This window comes from Eublepharis macularius, chromosome 17 (genome assembly GCF_028583425.1).
Source record: "Eublepharis macularius isolate TG4126 chromosome 17, MPM_Emac_v1.0, whole genome shotgun sequence".
NCBI lineage: Eukaryota > Metazoa > Chordata > Lepidosauria > Squamata > Eublepharidae > Eublepharis > Eublepharis macularius.
In genome coordinates this window covers 20,338,506-20,357,779 of record NC_072806.1, presented here as the reverse complement: position 1 = coordinate 20,357,779, position 19,274 = coordinate 20,338,506, and the positions used below count along the sequence as shown (strand labels likewise).

Here is a 19,274-nt window from a genome sequence, read left to right as displayed (position 1 = left end):
CTTTTGAGAATTATTCTATTTACACTGCCTTTAAGCTTCATCTACCTTCTTTTACTTCCTGTGTTTTATAGGGTCAATAAAAATTAAATTGAGTTCAGTTCAAGCAACTGTCATTGTCCTTCTGTCCCCTTCCATAATTCTGCCTGATATATTATTCTAGGATTGTGCCTCTGTATACGGGGAGTAGGTTCCCTTACCCCGGGATCTGAGGAATGCACCTGTAAAGGCCATATGTGTGTGGTCCCCTTCAGCATGCAGAGCATATGCTCTGCCTATAAGCTACACCCCAACATGGAACCATTAGGTAAAGTTCCCACTGGGTAAATTAAACCGTAGGAAGTGTTTACAAAACCAGGAGGACGACAAGCTGTCGAACTGCCAGACAAATCTAGAAGAAACGACACAACAAGGTTTTTGCTTTTTTCCTCAGTGAAATCCAATACACCACTGTATTTATTATTAACTCGGGATTAAATGCGGTAAGCAGAAACCCGCAGCACTGGGATAGCTTCCCCACACACCAAACTTATTCTTTCTGTTTCTTCAGCAGCTCCTTCACTTGCTCGATCTGGGTGGTCACGCTGCTCTTGGCCGTGCCCCCAGGGGAGGTGTACTGCTCCACGCTGTTCTGGTGGTTGAAGACCTGAGAGATGTCGCTTCCCATCATGGGGCTGGAGGAAGGACCGAGAAAAAGGAAATTAGGCAAAGGTGCGCATGCAGAGAAATATATATATATATAATGCTCAGTATTTCAGGGTAGTTTCCTTAGCTATTAAATCAGTTGCCAAATTTGTATGAAAGTTTTAGTCCGGCCCTTCCTTCAGTTCTGCAAAATGGGATTTAGGTTTATATGTTTCATCTATAGTGCAATTGCATTGGTTACTAATTTTTGAAATCCAGTTTTATTGCATTTATATTGGTTTTTATTGCATTGTTTTAAACTTTGGCAATCTGCCTTGAGACTCGGCAGGAAAAGGAGACTGTAAGAGAATAAGTAAATAAAGATTCGACCCTTCATCACAGTGCTCAAAGATGTTTCCCTGACATTGGGAGTCTTTGATCCAGCTATATCACCTGCCTTCTAACCATGCCCCAAACCCCAGTGGCCTTCCTTACAAGGCTGTTGTAAGGATTAATTGAGACTGCATAAGAACCATGCTTTGAGCAGTCCGAAAAATGTGAAATATCATAATCTCCAAAGCCACAGGGACTAGAAACTTGGTTTCTGTATTTTAAAATTAAAAGCCCAGGATGCTGTAAAAAGCCCAGGAAAACAAGACAAGTTTAGAATTGCAATACATACGTGATGCTCTTCAGATCCTCAATGGATAGATGGTTCAGGGTCACTCCTTTGCTCTCAGCTAAGTGAACTGCTTTTCCAACGGCAATGTGGGCTTGTCTGAATGGCATCTGTAATTAGAAGGATGAAGAATTGAGAAGTGGAATTTGCCCAGTCTAACACCTGTCCTCAGCCCACTGGAGGATCCTCAGTGCAACTTCTAAGTCGGCAGAAACAATCAAATGTTTAAATTGATCCCGAGTCCTTTCCAGGATCTACAATCCCCAGGATTCTTTTCTTTGGGAGCTTTACACGCAAGTTTAGATTTATACTATAGACGAATGCCAGTTCCACATGGAACTGCCTTATACTATGTCAAACCACTGGTCCATCCTCCCCAGTATGGTCTTGGATGCAGTTATCTAAGCAAAGAAAGGTCTCTCCCCCTACCTGCTACCTTTGATCCCTTACCTGGAGATTTTGCCAGAGATCAAATCTAGAATCATCGGCATGCAAAACAGGTGTTCTGCTATTGAACTGCAACCCTTCCAAGAATTAGCCCATTTACAGTGCAATTCTAAGAACACTTTCCTGGTAGTAAGCCCTACCGAGAAAACTTCAGTAGGATTCTGAGTAGACCTGCTTAGGCTTGCGTGATCAGTGAAGCAGGGTTAAAGCGAGAGATAAACAGGAATGCAGGAGAAAGAGGCCGCCTCAGAGTGCTCCAAAAGCACTTCTAACCCCCTTTTCTTCCCACCCCTAGGCTTGGAATACTCACCCCTTTGCGGACCAGGTAGTTGGCAAGGTCCGTAGCAAGCATGTCAGGACTCAGGGCCTTCTCCATAGCATCCTTGTTGATCTGGAAGAGGATTAAAGTTAATCTTACGAGCATCAGTGAAGACAAAGAGAGAAAGACAACAGAGCGACCAGTTTGCAGTTAACCCTCCCCCTCTGTCCCAAGCCACACACTAGCCAGACTTCCACTTTTCAGTACAGTGGATCAGTTTACAAGACAAATGGTTAGTTAAACCCATTGCCAGCCTTGCACTCTCGAAGCAGCACCTCTGAAGAAAACAATTCAGGACTCGGACAGGCATTCCCGCACACACAGACAGGCCTCAGAGGTCACTGGGACAGCCCCCTCTAAAATCCTCACCTGGAGGGTGGAGATCACGCCAGTGGTGACCTGAAGCACAGCATTCAGGGTGTCGATGACATCGATCACAGCTTCCTTATCCTCCTGTTTGTTGAGGAATTAAAATAATAATAGTAAAGAGTTACAAAAGGAAATGCGTCTTCCGGACCCATCTAACACAGCCATCTGCCCTCAACGGTAGCAAGCCAGATGTTTCTGGGAAGCCCTCAATCAGGGTGCAAAAAGGATAGTCATCACAGATTTGTGCCCCTGATACACTGCCTCTGAGCCTGGAGGTTTCATTTGGTTGTGATGGCAGACAGCCACCAACAGCCCTCTCCTCCAACAGGTTTGTATAGATTACAGGAGGGCCCCTGGGGATGTGATACTCTCCTAAATATACTCAGCAGGTTAGAAAGGTTGGAATGCCACCCCTAGCCTCGCTTCTCCACCCGATATTTCTGTGCCATCTAGTATAGACAAGCTAGTGTGGCAGGACTGTCCATTCATATGGTCTTGAGCACAGAGAAATCCAGTTCACCAGGTAAGAGTCTTCTACAGACACCTGTTGTTGCCGTTTTCTAGATCAAAGCCTCTTGGCTCCTCTGACTATCACACCACACTCCAAGCAGCAGAGTCAAAGCCTCTTGAGCTAAGTGCTCATCTTGTGGCATGGAGTTCCCCAGACCTCCACTATCGTTTTTTTCTTTACCCAAGCCCAACAGGACAGCTCCTAACCAGCTGAACATGCCAGAAGGCAGCTATCGGGCCCAGGTTCATAACTGGGATGTGTCCCCCGCCCCATTACTTTTACCTGCAGGTCCTTGTTGTAAGCGCTTGGAAGTCCTTTCAGAACCATGAGAATTCCAGTAGTCTGCAAGGAAGGGTTGAAAGCAGTGAGAAGCAAAATACTGTTTTAAAAGAAGCCAAACTCTCCCGTCCCTTTCACCTATCGGGCCACTAAGACTTGCCAGAGTCTTCATCTCCTGCTCGCCATCCCACCTCCACCCACCCATCCACCCCACCCACCCTCTTTCTCTACCATTGCTCTAATGCCTTTGATCTGCTCCTGGAAATGGGTGCAGCAAAACCTTCGAGCATCATCCAAGTTTCTAGACCTCAGTCTCTCCTTAATTCTCCTCAACTGCCTTTTTGCCACAATCCCTCTCCATACCTGGATGATCTCCTCCCTCATTTTCTCAAGGCCTTTAAAAAAGCTCTCCCTAGCCTTACCTTTCCTGCCCCTCTGGTGACAACAGAGTTTTTACTCCCTTCTCCTCATGTCATCTCCCCCTGCTGGACTCCCTTCCAAACCAAGTCCACCTTGCCTAGGCCATTGAGACCAATGGATGTTCTGACAACATCCTCAGCTTTATGCAGCATCTGGCACCCACTAAAAGGTGCATCGTGTGAGCCCTCACCCTTCCAACCACGCGGCCAGCCTTGCTGCGGATCAGTTCGAGGCTGTCCGGGTTCTTCTTCTGGGGCATCAGGCTGCTTCCGGTGCTTTTAAAAACCAAAGCAAAAATATTAGAGGATGTCATCAGTTCCTTAGAAACAATGCCCCCCACCCCACAAATTGCAAGTAGCTGCCATCACAAAAACATTTTGCCACTGTGATTGACTGCACAGCCCTCAATTTGATCCCCAGCATCTTCTTCCATGTTGCAAAGGATTTTGGGATTCACCTCTTGGATTGCACACTGTTTTAATACTCCCATTGTTTATACATTTGAGGAATTAGTGAGCATATGATGCTTGCAATTCCATCCTTGCAACTGTGTGGCAAGATTCCCCTTCGCTAATTATGTTGCACCTCTGCAAGATTCCCTGGCGTGTGACCCAGTTCACATTTTGCTGACTCCAGAACACTAGGCAATAATGGTCTGGCATTCTGACTTCAGGGACCCCCACTGTACATTTGCCATGGAACCCCCCCCCCACCCTTGCAAAGCATTGCAGACAGTTCGGACATGTTTCATGGCACACCATGAGATCAGGAAGAGCACTGGCAAGAATATAAAGAGTGTGCCCGATGCATCCCTGCAAAGGTGCATTAAATGGGAAGATCCCAGGGAAACTCATCTGTCATTACTGATCTTTTCTTTGAGGAGCCCCAAATATGTTTCCAAGGCAACCTCCAGAACAGGAATATGAAACAACAGGACCAGGCCACAAGAGATAGCACGGGGGCTCGGAATTACCAGTAAGAATCCGAGAGGTTGATGAATCCAAACTCCTTAGTGTTGTAGATGATCAAATCTTCAGCTAAGCGGCTCAGATGGATCATGATCAGAGAAGCAGTAGACAGAAACTCCACTGGGGAGAAGGAGAGGAAAAATTATGGAGGGGGCTCTCCCTTTTTTGCACCCTCAATTTGCAAACCAATTAGGCCATGATTAGAAGAAGGAACTCAAGAGTGTTCTGTAAACATGCCCCCCCTCCATATCCTGAACTCTAAAAGGAGGCACCTACCCACAAAGTCTCGGTCACTGACTGCATCAATGCTGTTGATGCTGATGGAAGCAAAGTCAAGTTCTGAGAATAAAAACAGAGAAGAGACAAAGCATGAACATGCAGGCAATTACATCCGAAAAGGTTAAGTGAGAGAGGACAGAGCCCTTCACTAGGCCGCTTCTCAGTTTCTTCCAGTCCCGTGCTACAATTGGCAGGGCGATAGCAGGCTGGCAAGAGCTCTGCAGGCAGAGAAAAGGTAACCTGCACGGTCGGGCCACAGGTATGTCAAAGTTAGTGTCGTCCACTTTGGCTGGCAGTGGCCCTCTAGTGTCTTACGTAAAGATCTTCCCCATCATCTGTGACCTGATTATTTTATTTAGAGATGGTGGGGATTGAACCTGGGACCTTCTGCGTACAAAACAGATGTTCTACCACTGGGCCATGGCCCTTCCCAGATCTTTTAACTGGAGATGCTTGAGTGTTAAAGCAGGGACCTTCTATGGACCTTCTCCTGTCCAGCAGGCAGAAGCACCAGTCTGAATCTAGACTTTGCTTCTCTTCAGGCAATCTGCTGGTTCCCTCTTTCACCTCTCAGACTGGGGGATTTGGAGAAAGCCTACAGCTTACCTTTACGGAGGAGCTCACGGTCAAGGTTCAAGGGGTTGCCTGCCAAAGCACCACTGCAAGAAAGACAGACAAACATGTAAGATTGCTCCCTGCCAAACAAAAGGTTTGCCTGTTGTAATTCTCCCCCAGCTAGCAGTTTTGTCTAGTACTTTTTATCCCATTCTTCTTCCAAGGTGCTCAAGGCAGTGTGCCTAATTCTCATTTTCCTCTTTTATCCCCATCCTCAGTCTTGTGATGTAGGCTAAGCCAAGAGAGACCCGGCAAGTTTTCATGCAATTGTGTGGGAATTTGAACCCAGTTCTTAGTCCTACAATCTAACCTCTATGCTGGGTGTATGTGCTGTCAAGTTGCAATCGACTTATGGTGACCCCAGCAAAGGGTTTTCAAGGCAAGTGAGAAGCAGAGGTGGGCTCACAGCGCCTTCCTCTGTAGAACCTTCCTCAGTGGTGTCCCATCCAAGTACTGACCCGGCTTAGCTTCCGAGATCTGATGAGATTGGGCTACACCATGCCACCTTCCCTCCCAGTCGCTACACTACACTGGCAGAAAACAGACCTTCCTGCTTTGAGCAGGAAAGTTAACCAGGATTCCCTGAGAAAGACCATGCTTAGCTCTTTGGCTGGTGCTAACAGAGGTTCAAGCAGCCAGGAAATGTGTGGAGGTAGCCCCCCAAATCCTTTGCAAGCAATCCTGGGTCACACCCTTCCGTTTCATTAGCAGCCCTAAAAATAACCAGAACTTTGGCTAAAGCGCAGCAAATTTCTAGTTATGTGTTACAAATGAAGACCTATCAAAAGGTGCATGTTTTGTTTATTTGTACTGTCTTCTCTATATCCATTCCTCATTCACATTCACAACCCCTCGTTCCCACAATGTTTTCTCACACACTGTTGCAATTGAGCTGCCTTCTCTCCCCCCCACACCTCTCCCCACCAACAGCCTCTTCTGTCCATGGGTCTAGCACGTTATCAGGTTTGCTTTTCCTTTTCTAACTGAGTATCTGGAATGTTCATAAGCATTCCATAACACCTCTGCAGCTGAGCCAATGCCTTAGGGTCGCTCGTGATAATCAACTAAAGCCTGAGTTCTTACAGTCAAAAGCTAAGAAAGTTTCCAAGACTGCAGTCCACTCCGGGATGTAACCAATATCAGTTTTGCCTCGGCTGGTTCTGCAACATCCTCCCTCCTCCTCTGAAGATGCCACATTTTTACCTTCCCAAAGGCAGGACATTGATCCTTCTCTTCACCTCTGTCAGGCGCTCAGAATCCCTGGTCAAAGCAACTGCATGACTGTTGGGAATCAAGAATGGGAAAGAATGAAAATAACCTGGATGTCTAGAAAGAGAGAGAAGAGGCCCGCCCCATCCTGAGATGCTATACCTCATTTCTCTTTCATCTCAGAAGCATGAAAGACTGACTTTGGTTATTTAGTGGTGAAGGAAGGGAGCTCTGCATAGGCCCAGAAACAGCCTTTCCTTGCAGATGGCAGGCCCTTACAGGTGGATTTTCATTGTCGGGAACTGTAGAGTGATTTGGAGCGTTGAGAAACAGAAGGAGGGAATATGGTAGAGGACTGGTTACCTGACTAAGAAATGGCTCCATCTGATTGGCTGAGCCCTTTGCAGGTGGGTGTAGCCAGGTAAGATCACCTCAATTTCGCTGTGATAAAACAAAACAAAAACACCAAAGGTGTACATTCACGTTGGGTCATAGTTACTTGTTATTTCTATAGCCTCATCAAGGTATGCAGGCCATGACAGTTTCATAAGCTAAAACAGGTTGGTCTCTCCCTGCAAGGAGTTTGTAATCTAAATGTCAGCAGTGGCGGAGAAGAGAAAGGGGACAGAAGGCTTAGTAGATCTCCTGTCTAACAACTATTAGCCTTAAAAGAAACCTCCAAGTACTGAAGAAATATACCAGACCAACAACAAGCAGAGAATTTGGCCTCCATGCTCTGCTTGTAATTTTTCTAATTGGGGTGTTTGGCTAGCCACTGTTGGAAGCAGGTTGCTGGACTAGATGGGTCTTTGGTCCCACCTTGCAGGACTGTTTCTCTTCTTATTAGTCACGATTCATCAGGAATGGAACCTCCATGTACAGTGGCAGTATACCTCTGAATAACAATTGCTGCGGACAACAGCGGGGAAACACAATCACCTTCCTGGCCTGCTTGGGGGCTTCCCAGCAGCATTTAGTGGGCCACTGTGGGAAGTGGGATAATGGACCTCTGGTCTTGCTTCAGTTGGAGATGAGAACTTAATGAGTTTAAAAGAATTAGGTGACTGGAGGGCAGGAGCTGGAACAATCTTGCGCTTGGGACCAAGAACAGAACTTACGCAGAAGCACGCTCCAGCAGGGTCCGGATGAGCTGCTGCAGGTGGCTGGACAGCATGGAGATGGAGCTTTTCATCAACAACCTCAGGTCAGTCACCACCTGCAAGGAAAACACACACACACAGACGCACAAACAGAGGACTTGACTGCCTGAATCTTCCAATAGAAAAAGTCAAAGTCTATCCCAAGACATCCAGCTACCACAGACCTGGCCTCTTTGGCAAAGGGATGTTAAGAATAATTTTTATTTTTCATTACTGAAATTGATTGGTTTATTAACTTGCCCGTAGGGCTAAAACAGCGAGCTGTGCTCCTTCAAAAATGGATGCTGCCTTTCCAAGGGACAGTTCAATTGGACTTATTTGTCTGTTATTCCTTTCCTGCAAAATGGGCAACTTTCAAGAGGGACATTTATTGGTTCCCTGGCTGCGTCACTTAAGAAACATGCTATTTCTGCTTCCCCTCTAGATGCCACACATCCTATTTGCAAGAGTGCAGGAATATTTAAAAATGACAAGGTGCGCAGTTTTGGATTCTGGAATGCCATCCACAGAGGCAGGAAATTAAAAAAAAAGATTTATTTTCAAGCTGACTAAAGGGACATTGCTCCCTCCCCATAAAGGCCAACCACAGTTTAAGCTGTCTTTGAGGAAACTGGCTACGTAGCCACGCATGCATGGGATGGGCATGCAATTGTATCCTCTCATGCTACCTCGCACTAAGAACATCATTGGTAAGAGTGCTGAGGTTCAAGCATAGGGTCATTTGCAAAGTATCGCTTATGGAAGACAAAGGATTTTAAAAAGGGAGACAACACTTGAATGTCTCTCCTCTCTTGGGTCTCAGAAGGAAGTAAAGTCCCTCTTTTTTTCTTACAAATAACATTTCAGGAAACCTGCCCCACCCCCGGATCGGGATTAACATTTGAGAGTCAGGTAATACTGACTGATGGTTTATTGCAAGTAAAGTTCAAAATCAGAAAACAACTACACCTTCAAAGACTCGTGATATCTTTTAGCAATCAGAAGCCCAGTCTGAAGACCCCCTTCTGAAGATTAGGAGGAGCCCAAACACCCGCACTGATCTTCTGAATATTGGTGGCCACTGACTCCCCTTAGTTCAATTGTTTTGTAACATCTGGCCTGAGAAAGAGTTCTGGGGAACTCGAAAGCTTGTGTGCTATTGTGTCATTGGGCTGGTATTACATGGACGGTGTTTTTGGCTTTCTCGTTCGTTCTACCACTTAAAAGGCCCAAGGCCTCAGTACCTGGCTTTAGGAAAGAAATAAAGAGGGGGGGAAAAAACACAAGGTGCCACGTGGCACAAATCAGGTACCCCTTCATTGCTGAGTGGCCTGGAGATAGCCGTCCATTGTGAGAGTAAGCAGGACTTGGCTTCCTGACCTTCAGAGATGCAGACAAGCTCCTTAGCCACCAGGCCTACTTGTCTTTCAACTGTAGTTATACGCTAGAGAAGGAAAAAGGGCTCAAGGAATAAGCTGTGGATGGATGCCAACTTTACAAAGGATTTTGGTTGCAGCTGGGCCCCGAGAAAAAACACATTTTAAAAGAAAGGGTCAAGGGAACCCCACCCAACCAACCCTAACAATTAAAAATGCAGCATAAATAAATAGCTTGTATTCCACTAGCTAATAGTATTTGGGAGGAAACAGAGTCAGAAAAAGTCCTGAAGAGAGGAAGAAGAACTGAAAAGAACGCATGAGGGTTAGGGTGGTGGATACTGTGTTTATATTGAAGGACATGGGTTTATCTTTGGGCTAGAAGCTGCTGGTGTCTCAGTCCAGAGGCTGCCTAAACCTGCTTCTGCTAGTCACGGCAAAAGACCCATACAGGCCTTCATGCCTCAACCTTTAGAAGTTGTCCTCCTCCTCAGATTCCACCAGGCGCTACCCTCTTCATGGCCTTAAGGATGAACCTTTGCTTTATTTTAAAAGCAAAATTCACAGGATGCCACACCTGATTCCAACTGACTACGTTTGTACAGGAAATGCCAAGTATGAAAGAGAGAGAAAGCAAGCAAAACAGAAGGAAGGCTAAGCGACTGAAAAGCCAGCCACGATTTCCATACTTGGTCATTTCTGCTGCGTCCGGTGTGGAGTTTCCCAGCCACATCGCCAATCAGCTCCTGAAACAGAACATCGATCCAAGTTAGCTTAATATTTCAAGGCAGCTGACTTTGTGGACAGTCACATGGCTGGCTGCTTTAATTTCTAGAGATAGTCCACTGAAACAATACTAACTGGTCAGAAGGTCAAGATCCTTAATAAGCATCTCTGGCCATTGATTCACCTCTCCTCCATTCATTTATCTAGTCATCAGCCATTACATCTCATGAAAACGAGTCCCTCAAGTTAATTTATTTAAAATACTTATAGGTCTACCTTTATCCTAATAAATCATGATCCAAGTTTATAATTATGCCATTTGTGAAAAAGTACTTCCTTTGACTGGTCCAGAATCAGCTTCCCTGGGTGACCTTCCCTGAGTTCTAGTGTCGTGAGAATGAACAAAAAAGTTCTTTCCGTCTTCTTTCTCTACACTTCTTTCTATTCCACCCCCATCCCTTTAGACATTATTTTCCAAGGTTAAAAAAGCCCATTAACACTTTGTGCTCTCTTCATAAAGAAGTAAAACCCTTTCTCGTCTACAATCTCAGGAAGGAATCAAAGTCATGGATTGGGGGCTCCAATGGAAAAGACAAAGCAAACCTTGAGCCGGCGTTCAATGGTAGTGTGGATATCCTCATCCGATTTGGTAATCATTAGGGAGCCCTTGGAAACCTCCTCCGAAATCTACAAGAGAAGCAAAAGGGGGGGAAAAACCCGACATCAGCCAGTTAGCAATTTACAGGGCCGCTCTGATGTCCGGCCAAGTTCGAGAGTCATTCATGTGTTTAACAGCAAGATCTGATTACTTGCACTTCTGAGTCCCGTTTCTGATCTTGCTGCCAGATGCCCAGATCTGCTCAGTGAGGCAGTCATACTGCTAACTGGGAGAATTCCCAATACTCAGCCTTTGGCTGGTGCTTTCAGTGTTCAAAGCGCTTCACATAACCTTATCACTGTGATCTTTAAAACAACCCTGCAAGGTAGGATTATAATATTGCAGGTCAGAAACTGAGGCAGGCTAGCTAAGTGAGTTTGTGATGGAGAGACTGGAGCCAGCAGCCACAGATCACAGCTTAACTTCATAGCTTTCCTGGTTTTTTGTTTAACAATATAATAACTGAATTTTGAGCCGATTAACACAACTATATTCATGAACTGTAGAAAAGTTACAGAGAGGTAGAAGTTGCAGGCTCCCCTCCCCCAAATTGTTAATTTCTACCCGTAAGGGGCTTCATGGAGTTTTGCTTTGAAAGCTAAATCATTACATTCATTTACGGACAGGGTCACACCATCGAAAGTACCTTCTCTAGGCCACTGATAATCTTGTCCATTTCAGCCTTAGATAGAATTCCGGCCTTCTCCAATGCCTTGGCATAAGCTATACTTCCACGGATATCAACCTCCGCCAGGCGCTGGTCAATCATGATCGAAGCGTTGAGCTTTTCCATGATAGGGTCCATGCTTCCGACAAGCCTCCCACCATACAGTTTATCACCCTGTGCAAGAGGAAACAGTCCATACAGGTGAGCGAGGTGGCCCAAATCCCACCGCCTCCTATTTCTGTGGCTGCCATCTTGGTCTCAAAGAACATTTCAAGATGGCAGCCCACCAACGGAAACAGAGAACTGGGTTATTGTCTGAGGAGTAGTTTTGTCCACAGAGTGCTAGGGGTGGGTGGGAAAAGAAGCACAGTTCAGACAGCTAAAAAATTATCATCCGTTTGGGATTTCCATCTTAAAGTCTGCACAGGGGAGGGTCCATGTTTGCCCTTACAGCTTCCATGGCATCCCAACTTCTGCGGCAGCACCCGAACTCAATGAACTGGTATTTATTCTGAAGTGTTTTGATATTTCAACCCTACCAGTGATGATCTGGACTGCTTACCATGTAGTTCTCCTTCCTTCTATCTTCACAACCCTGTGAAGCGGGCTACTCTGAGAGACTGACTGGCCCAATGTCACCCAGTGAGCTTCCATGGTCTTATGGAACCAAATCTGAACTCTAGCCGTTGCACTACACATACAGCCCCAGACCTGCACCTCATGTCCTTTGTATAGGCTATGCACAATGCAGTCCTGTGAAGAGTTACTCCAGTCTAAGCCCATTGAATTCAAAGGGGTTAGACAGGAGCAATTCTGCAGGGGATTTGACAGCTAATTGCTTTAATCCTATAAATGATCAATCTTTTGACCAATGGACTGGGAGATCACAAGGGGCTCCGTATTAAGTTTTTGCTGTCTCCTGGTCGTGATGCGGCAATCCCCTGATTTTTTCAAAGCAAATATGAAGAGCGCATGTGACCCTCTTCCAGAGCAAGTCAAAGGTCGCTGGCCATGAGATAGTTGCGGCTCAGCCCTGCAAGGCTAAGTAAGCAGCAGCAGCAGCTGTAAGGTTCTCCCCCACCTCCCAAGCAAGTAATGCTGAGAATGCATTTTCAACCGAGAGGCGGCACTTGCGAATGGACGTGGACGAGGGACCCGTTTCAGAATTCTAGCTCTTTTCTCATTCAGGTTAGGAAATGCTTCAAGAGAATGTGACTGGTAACCTAAATACCTAGTCCCACTTTTAAAAACATTTTTATACCCAGCTTTCTGCTGACTTCCACTTTTAGTTTCAGGTGGGTAGTCGTGTTGGTCTGGGGTAGAAGAGCAAGATTCAAGATTTCCAGGATACATGCTTTTGAAAGTCAAGCTCCTTATAGTTTTCAAGGCAAGAGACTTACAGCTTGACCCTGGTCTTCCTTGGAAGTCTCCCATCCAATTACTAACCAAATCTAACCATGCTTAGCTTCTGACATCTGACAATATCAGACTAGCCTGACCTAGCCACTGAAAACTTACACCCTGGAAATTTGGTTCACCTTTAATGAGCTACTGGACTAAAATCCTGCCCTTCCCATTTTATTTCATGTATACTGCACCTTTCTCCCCATTGGGAACACAAAGCAGTTTAGCCTATCCTTCTCGCCTCCATTTTATCCTCACAACAACCAACCTTGTGAGGCAGGCTAGGCTGAAACTGAATGACTGGCCTGAGGTTAGGAAGCAAGCTTCCATGGCAGTGTCAGGATTCGGACCAGGGTCTCCTAGATCCTAGCCTGCCACTTTCATTTCCAATGCTTTCAGCTGTCTTTGTGCTGTTCCTACATTTACACTTCTTTTATTGTCACCCTGCCCATTTTAACCTGCTCGCTCTGTTCCCTGCTTTTAGACCTTGTCTACTCTAACATTCTCTCCGGCAGTCCCTTATTACCCCTTAGACCTCTGCCAAACTGTGCTGACAAAATAAAAACCATTCCTCTCCCCTGTTGATCTGACCAGATGACTCTCTTCTCCAAAGCCCTATGCTGGCTTCCCATCTTCTTCTGCATCTAATACAAACTCTCCTTACCTTGAAAGCGCCTTACCTTCTTGCCCAAGCTATCTTTACTCACTCATTTCTCCAATCTGTGTTTTTTTCTTCTCCCAGCTCATCACGCACAGCTACTCAAACATCTGCTTTTTAAAACAACTCTGCCTGTTGCCATCACTGCCCCTTATGCCTGGAAGCCCTCGCTTGCCCACCCCTTCCTTCAGATCCCCTTCTCAGAATTTCCAGGAAACCCCTGCTAATCTTCCTTTTCAGCTGCAACTAAGTATATTTCATACACTTGATCTCTCCCTTGTTAGTTCAACCCTTCTGTTCTCTCCCCTTTCAGATTGCAAGTTCTTTGGGGGCAGAGACTGGTCATTGGGGCTTTACTTTCTGCTCTAAAACATCATGTACACTGATGGCATTGTTTGGACCATAAAGGTGACTAGGATTCCATTCTTCAAAGAATGTTTAAAAAGATACATTTCAAGTAACTATGCAATCTGCACCAAACGTCAAGTAACTCCAGCCATCTGAGATTTTCCTGCCAACTGTTTTTCTCTCTAAAAAAACCTACTGGCTAGATCAGACTAAAAACGTATCTGGTCCAATATGCTGCCTCCAACAGTGGACAGCCAGTTGTCCGTTGGAACTCAAGATGCACAGTTTCCACAAACAGTGTTTTGCTCTGTTTGATTCTAGCCTCCTTCATTGCCTCCGGTGATGGAGACTGGCCCATGTTAGTCCCACAGTTATAACCCCATCTAGATACTTGTACAGTCCCCACTGACTAGCATTCCAAGGACTACAGCCCATGCCACAGATTAACCTGTGTAAGAGCCTTCCCAGCCAACACCTCCACTGGGATCTAACTCCTCCAACCCCGACAATACTGATCTCTTCATCCCTAGTCATCCGTCTAATGCAAGCCTCTTGGGGCAGGGAACCAATGCAAAAATTGCTGCGTTCAGTACCAAACTCACTGTGGGTGCCATCTAAGTGTTTAGCCAATCTTAACAGCACAATGCAACTTTGTTCAACACAAAATAACAATGGGGGGGGGAGCTTAGCTCTGGAGAATTCAAGCAGAACTATATACAGAGCCAAAGGGGGATGGAAGGGGGAGCTTTTCTCACCTCAGATGCCATGTCTGGAGTCTTTTCCTTCTCTTTCCTCTAGAAAGAAAGGTTTGCAAAATGCGTGTAAAACCTGCAAAGTAGCCAAAGGAAACTTTTTTCTCTTTTTGCAAATCGCCCCCCCACTTTCTCTAGTTGCCCCCACAAATAACCCCAGATGCTGTTCTGCCCTTTCCCTCTACCAGCTTGTCCTGCCACCCGCTGGAGGGAAACCTGCCAGGAGACCCAGTGCGGAAAAGCGGCCACGGCTTACCTGCTGTGCGTCCAAAGCACCACCAGCCGATCTGTGCTGCTCCGGTCGCCCAGGGGTCCCTTTTCAAGCCCCGAGCTCCAGCAAGCCCCGCCCCTAATGGGCGGGGCTTGCTCTACAACCCAACCCACCCCCTCTTCTTTCTGCCCTCCCCCCAAAAGCTGGGACCTCCAAATCTGCATTTTCAATATTTTGAAGAATTAAATTTACCCAGAGAAGGCTCAAAGCTACTGTTGAATGATTTGAGATTTTTTGTCTTCTTACCATTTTTATGACAAGAATGTTGCAAATTGTGTGTTTGGAAGCAAAAAACTTGTGTGTGTTTACAATAAGAGATATCCTAGCCATCTATCTATCTATCTATCTATCTATCTATCTATCTATCTATCTATCTATCTATCTATCTATCTATCTATCTATCTTTCTTTCTTTCTTTCTTTCTTTCTTTCTTTCTTTCTTTCTTTCTTTCTTTCTTTCTTTCTTTCTTTCTTTCTTTGTTTCTTTCGACTGTATAGGAACCAGCAGAGGGCAAATGTAACGTTAGGGTGGAATGTATTTGAGAATACAATATTTCTGCATATCATTTTTATTTAATAGTGATACACCCATTCATTTTTTTTAATGTGCCACTTTATACTGAACCCAAGGCAGGATCTGAGAAGCAAGAAATGTGTTTTTGTAGGTATGTTAATGAAAATAAATTAGCAGATTTATCAATGATGACCCAAAGGGAGGCATAAGAGAGGTGTATAAAATTAAGCTTGGGGTGGAAGCTGTGTACTTTCCCCCCTACTCTACTATAATAATACTAAATATTGGTAGGGGCATCTTAAAAGGTTAATGAACAGTAGATTCAGCACAAACCGAAGGAATTATTTATTCACACGGTGTCCAGTTTTGGAACTTTCTGATGCAGAATGGCCTCTTAGATGGTTTTAAAAGGGAAATATTTATTAATACCCTACTTCCCCTCCCAATGGGGACCCACAATGGGGACCCAATGGTTCCCCATTCGGCCATTCCATGGCCAAATGGGGAACCAAATTCTTTTCCAGCACTGCATCTTTCCACCCACTCTATCAAATATCAATGTTAGGTCCACCAGTGGCTATTAGACAAGATGGGTAAATGAAACCTCCATGCCGTCACAAGTAGTGTAATTCTGGGGGGGCAAAAGCAGGAAAGAGCTATTGCTCTCTTGGCTTGATGGCAAGTTTCCTGGAGTATGGTTGTCAACCTTCAGGTGATGGCTGGAGCTTTACATCTAATCCCCAGGCACCAGGGATCAGTTGGCTACTTTCGAATGCGGACTTTATGGCATTATACCCTGTTGAGGTCCCTTCCCTCAGGGCTCTTCTGATGTTCTTGGTGACCTTCAAATTTCTCAAGTCAATGATAGCCCTCTACACAATTATTTAGGAAATTAACAGCAATATGATGATGATCAGATATTACTTGGGTTTTATGTTTTTAAAATATGGAGTATGATAATTTGGCTAAAATTACACACTTTTGGTCCCATCGGTTTCAGCAAAATACACATTTAACTCTCTCCTGCTGAGATCACAAAAAAAGACTGATTACAGAAGGTAATTCTTTAAGGCAGCTATTTTTCTACTTTAAATTGTATTTCAGATATGTATTCCCTCTGATGTCCATAAGATGTTTGAAGCAGTAGGCAACAACATTATTGCAATCTTAAAAATAAATACATCTCAACCTCAGTCAAACCAGTAAAAATCAGATGAATTAAATGGAATGTGATTCAACAAAAAGAAGCCGATGCCAAATTTTAAGTACAATAGACAAGAGGACTCATAAGACAATGTATTGACTCAAAGCCTGAACAAATAAAAGTGGTTTTCACCTAGCTCCTAAAACTTAACTAAAGAGGCAATAGTTGAACTGCTGTTGTGGCATTCCACAATTGCGGAGGGCATTCCACAGACAAGGTGCCCCCTCAGAAAAGGCTCTGTCTCTGACCATTATTGGGATACACAGAATTGTTGCTGATCATAGTGGGCAGGTTAATACTGGAATAGATGGTCAGAGAGGCTTCGAATACGGATGCCAAATTTCAAAGTCTAAAAATTCATGGCTGTTGCAAACATGAGCATTAAAAAAATCAGTTGCTAGCATTTTCAAGGAAGCCAGGCCCGGATCACTCTCTCGAGAACTGAGGAATTGTGTCTGCGGGCTGATATACCCTGAAGACTGTACCCAATGAAACCAGTTGACCATTTGTGTGTGTGTCGGATGGGGGGGCTGTGCCAGTGTAACAATTAGGGTTGCCAGCGTCAAGTTGGAAAATTACCGGAGATTTGGGGGGGGGGTGAAGCCTGGAGAAGGCAGGGTTTGGGGAGGGAAAGGACTTCAGCATGGTATAACTCCATAGAGTCCACTCTCGAAAGCAGCCATTTTCTCCAGGGGAACTGATCTCTGTGGCCTGGAAATCAGCTGTAATTCCAGGAGATATCCAGCCACCACCTGGAGGCTGGCAACCCTAACAATGAAGAAAATAAGCAATTCTGGTTGCTGTTGTATAGTTTCTTCCATAAGTTCAGGGAGAGGAAGGAAAGAAGGAATATATTTAATTAGATGCGCATGATTTAGTTACCGATTGTTAGATAGTGATATATTAATGTTTTCTGGTTAATATTTATGGTTTTTATATTTCCTTGGAGAAATGTGATAGAAGTTTTGATTTTGGAAGAGTTTTTTTTTAAAAAGAACAAAAAGAACAAAAAGAAAAAAGTCCATTCTACACTTGTCCTGAAATTGTTAATAGAGTACATTGTTAGCTAAATTTGTACCAAGATTGTAGTTTTTGTTAGAAATATGAAAGCACATTGTTGAATGCTAAAAGTGACTTTTAAAAAGTTTGTTCAGGGCTGAGAAAGAAAAGAAGTACATTCTGTATATGGCTTGAAACTGCTAGCTAAATGCACGGTCAGCTGGACTTGAATGAAAAGATATAATTTTTGTGTGTGTTTTTAAAACCAGTTGTTTAAATGACTACTGAATGTGTTTTTTTTTAAAGATCCTTTCGTGTGATCAGCAAAATGCTGAGCTTAGTAAACATCCTTCATGACAAAGGATACAAACACAGAGCAGATCTCCTCACAATAGTTGTGTCTGGGCCCCTCTGCTTTCATTTGTTAATACCAACATGCATGGAGACCCCGGGCCTGGGGCCTTCGTGACCTGAGTCAGAATATTGTGTTGCAACGTTGGTATGCTGAGCACACTCTTTTCAGGGCGTGGGGGGGAGGAAGGACACTGCTGTCTTTGTTCCCTGTGTTGTTGAGCAACGTGGTTGGATTGGGTACCAGAGCAAAGAAGCTGGCATTCCAACATCCTAGTATCACAGATGGAGTATTCAGAAAGCCAGATCATATGTGCATGCACATAGGCACATGCCACAAATGGGTCCTGGAGCAAGAATGCAGGAATTGTGACTCTGAGTTTGGCACAGTCGCTGGGTACAGTTAGCATGGGACGAGTCTGCCCTCTGTACTTGGAAACTGCAATTCCCCCGCCTTTCTACACGTCAAATCCAGACTGAGTTGCTGGCTGTTTTCAGAAATCCCGGTACCGCACTGAGAGGCTAGAGGAAAACTCACAAACACAGTCTGCTGGCAATGGCACTCTGGTGCTGATTGGTCCGTAACAGCTGAAAATCAGAGGCAATTTTGTCTCTGAAGCTGGAGGTCCTATTCGACTATCGTAGTTAATAACCATTGAAAGATCTATATGGCATAAATTCATCCAACTCTGTTTTTAATCCATGTAAGTTCAATGTCCATGACTACATCTTGAGGCTGTGAGTTCCACAAGTCATCAACTGGTTGCATGAAATAGTCCTTCCTTTTGTCTGTCTTGAATGTTCTGCAAATGAGTTTCATTTTGAGATGTGGAAAAATATACTGTCTGCCTTTGTCACAGTGATAGCCGGTGTGGTGTAGTGGTTAGTGTGTTGGATTAGGATCTGTGAGACTCACGTTTGAATCCTCACCCTGCCATAAAAGCTTGCAGGGTGATCTTGGATTGCTTGTACACTCTCAGCATAACCTACCTAACAGGGTTGTTGTGAGGATAAAATGGAAGAGAACAATGTGAGCTACTTTGGGCCCACTTTGAGGAGAAAGGTGGAGTATAATTTTTATCTTACTTCATTTATACTGTGCCTTTCTCTCCAGTGAGAAATAAAGCTGCTTATGTCATTCTCCTCTCCTCCATTTTGTCTTCACAACAACCCCATAAGGTAGGAGAAGCTCAGAATATGTAACTGACCCAAAGTCACCCAGTGAGCATCCTAGCCTGTCACTCTAGCGACTATACAACACTGCCTCTTTAAATGATGTAAATATGTGTGTGTATGTGCAGTCAAGTCGCCTCCGACCTATGGCGACCCTATGGATGAAAGACCTCTAAAACGTCCTATCATTAACAGACTTGCTCAGATCCTGCAAACTGGAGGATGTGGCTTCTTTTATTGAGTCCAGCCATCTCGTTTTAGGTCTTCCTCTCTCCTTACTGCCTCCCGCTTTCCCTAGCATTATTGTCTTTTCCAGAGA

The 19,274-nt window shown here is 44.8% G+C and overlaps 1 protein-coding gene across 1 annotated transcript; it reads right to left on the bottom strand.

Annotated features, from left to right (window-relative positions):
* Nucleotides 1–411: 411 nt before the first annotated feature.
* ASL (argininosuccinate lyase) lies at nucleotides 412–14,723 on the bottom strand. Its single transcript, XM_055001568.1, has 17 exons — nucleotides 14,701–14,723; nucleotides 14,448–14,486; nucleotides 11,262–11,456; nucleotides 10,561–10,644; nucleotides 9,921–9,977; nucleotides 7,835–7,932; nucleotides 7,080–7,157; nucleotides 6,711–6,788; nucleotides 5,499–5,551; nucleotides 4,890–4,952; nucleotides 4,619–4,733; nucleotides 3,836–3,920; nucleotides 3,229–3,288; nucleotides 2,436–2,519; nucleotides 2,058–2,138; nucleotides 1,304–1,410; nucleotides 412–671 (listed from the first exon to the last, which is right to left on the bottom strand). The coding sequence occupies exons 2-17, from the start codon at nucleotides 14,457–14,459 to the stop codon at nucleotides 527–529; spliced, it is 1,395 nt and encodes a 464-aa protein (XP_054857543.1). The 5' UTR covers nucleotides 14,460–14,486; nucleotides 14,701–14,723; the 3' UTR covers nucleotides 412–526.
* Between the last annotated feature and the right edge of the window lie 4,551 nt (nucleotides 14,724–19,274).

Bases quoted from the DNA above. Each gene is read 5' to 3' on its own strand.
- ASL (XM_055001568.1), bottom strand. The intron at 9,978-10,560 runs GTTTGCTTTGTC...GTTCTGTTTCAG, and splicing joins CCATTGAACGCCGGCTCAAG to GAGCTGATTGGCGATGTGGC. The intron at 7,158-7,834 runs GTAAGTTCTGTT...GTTTTATCACAG, and splicing joins CTGCTGGAGCGTGCTTCTGC to CGAAATTGAGGTGATCTTAC.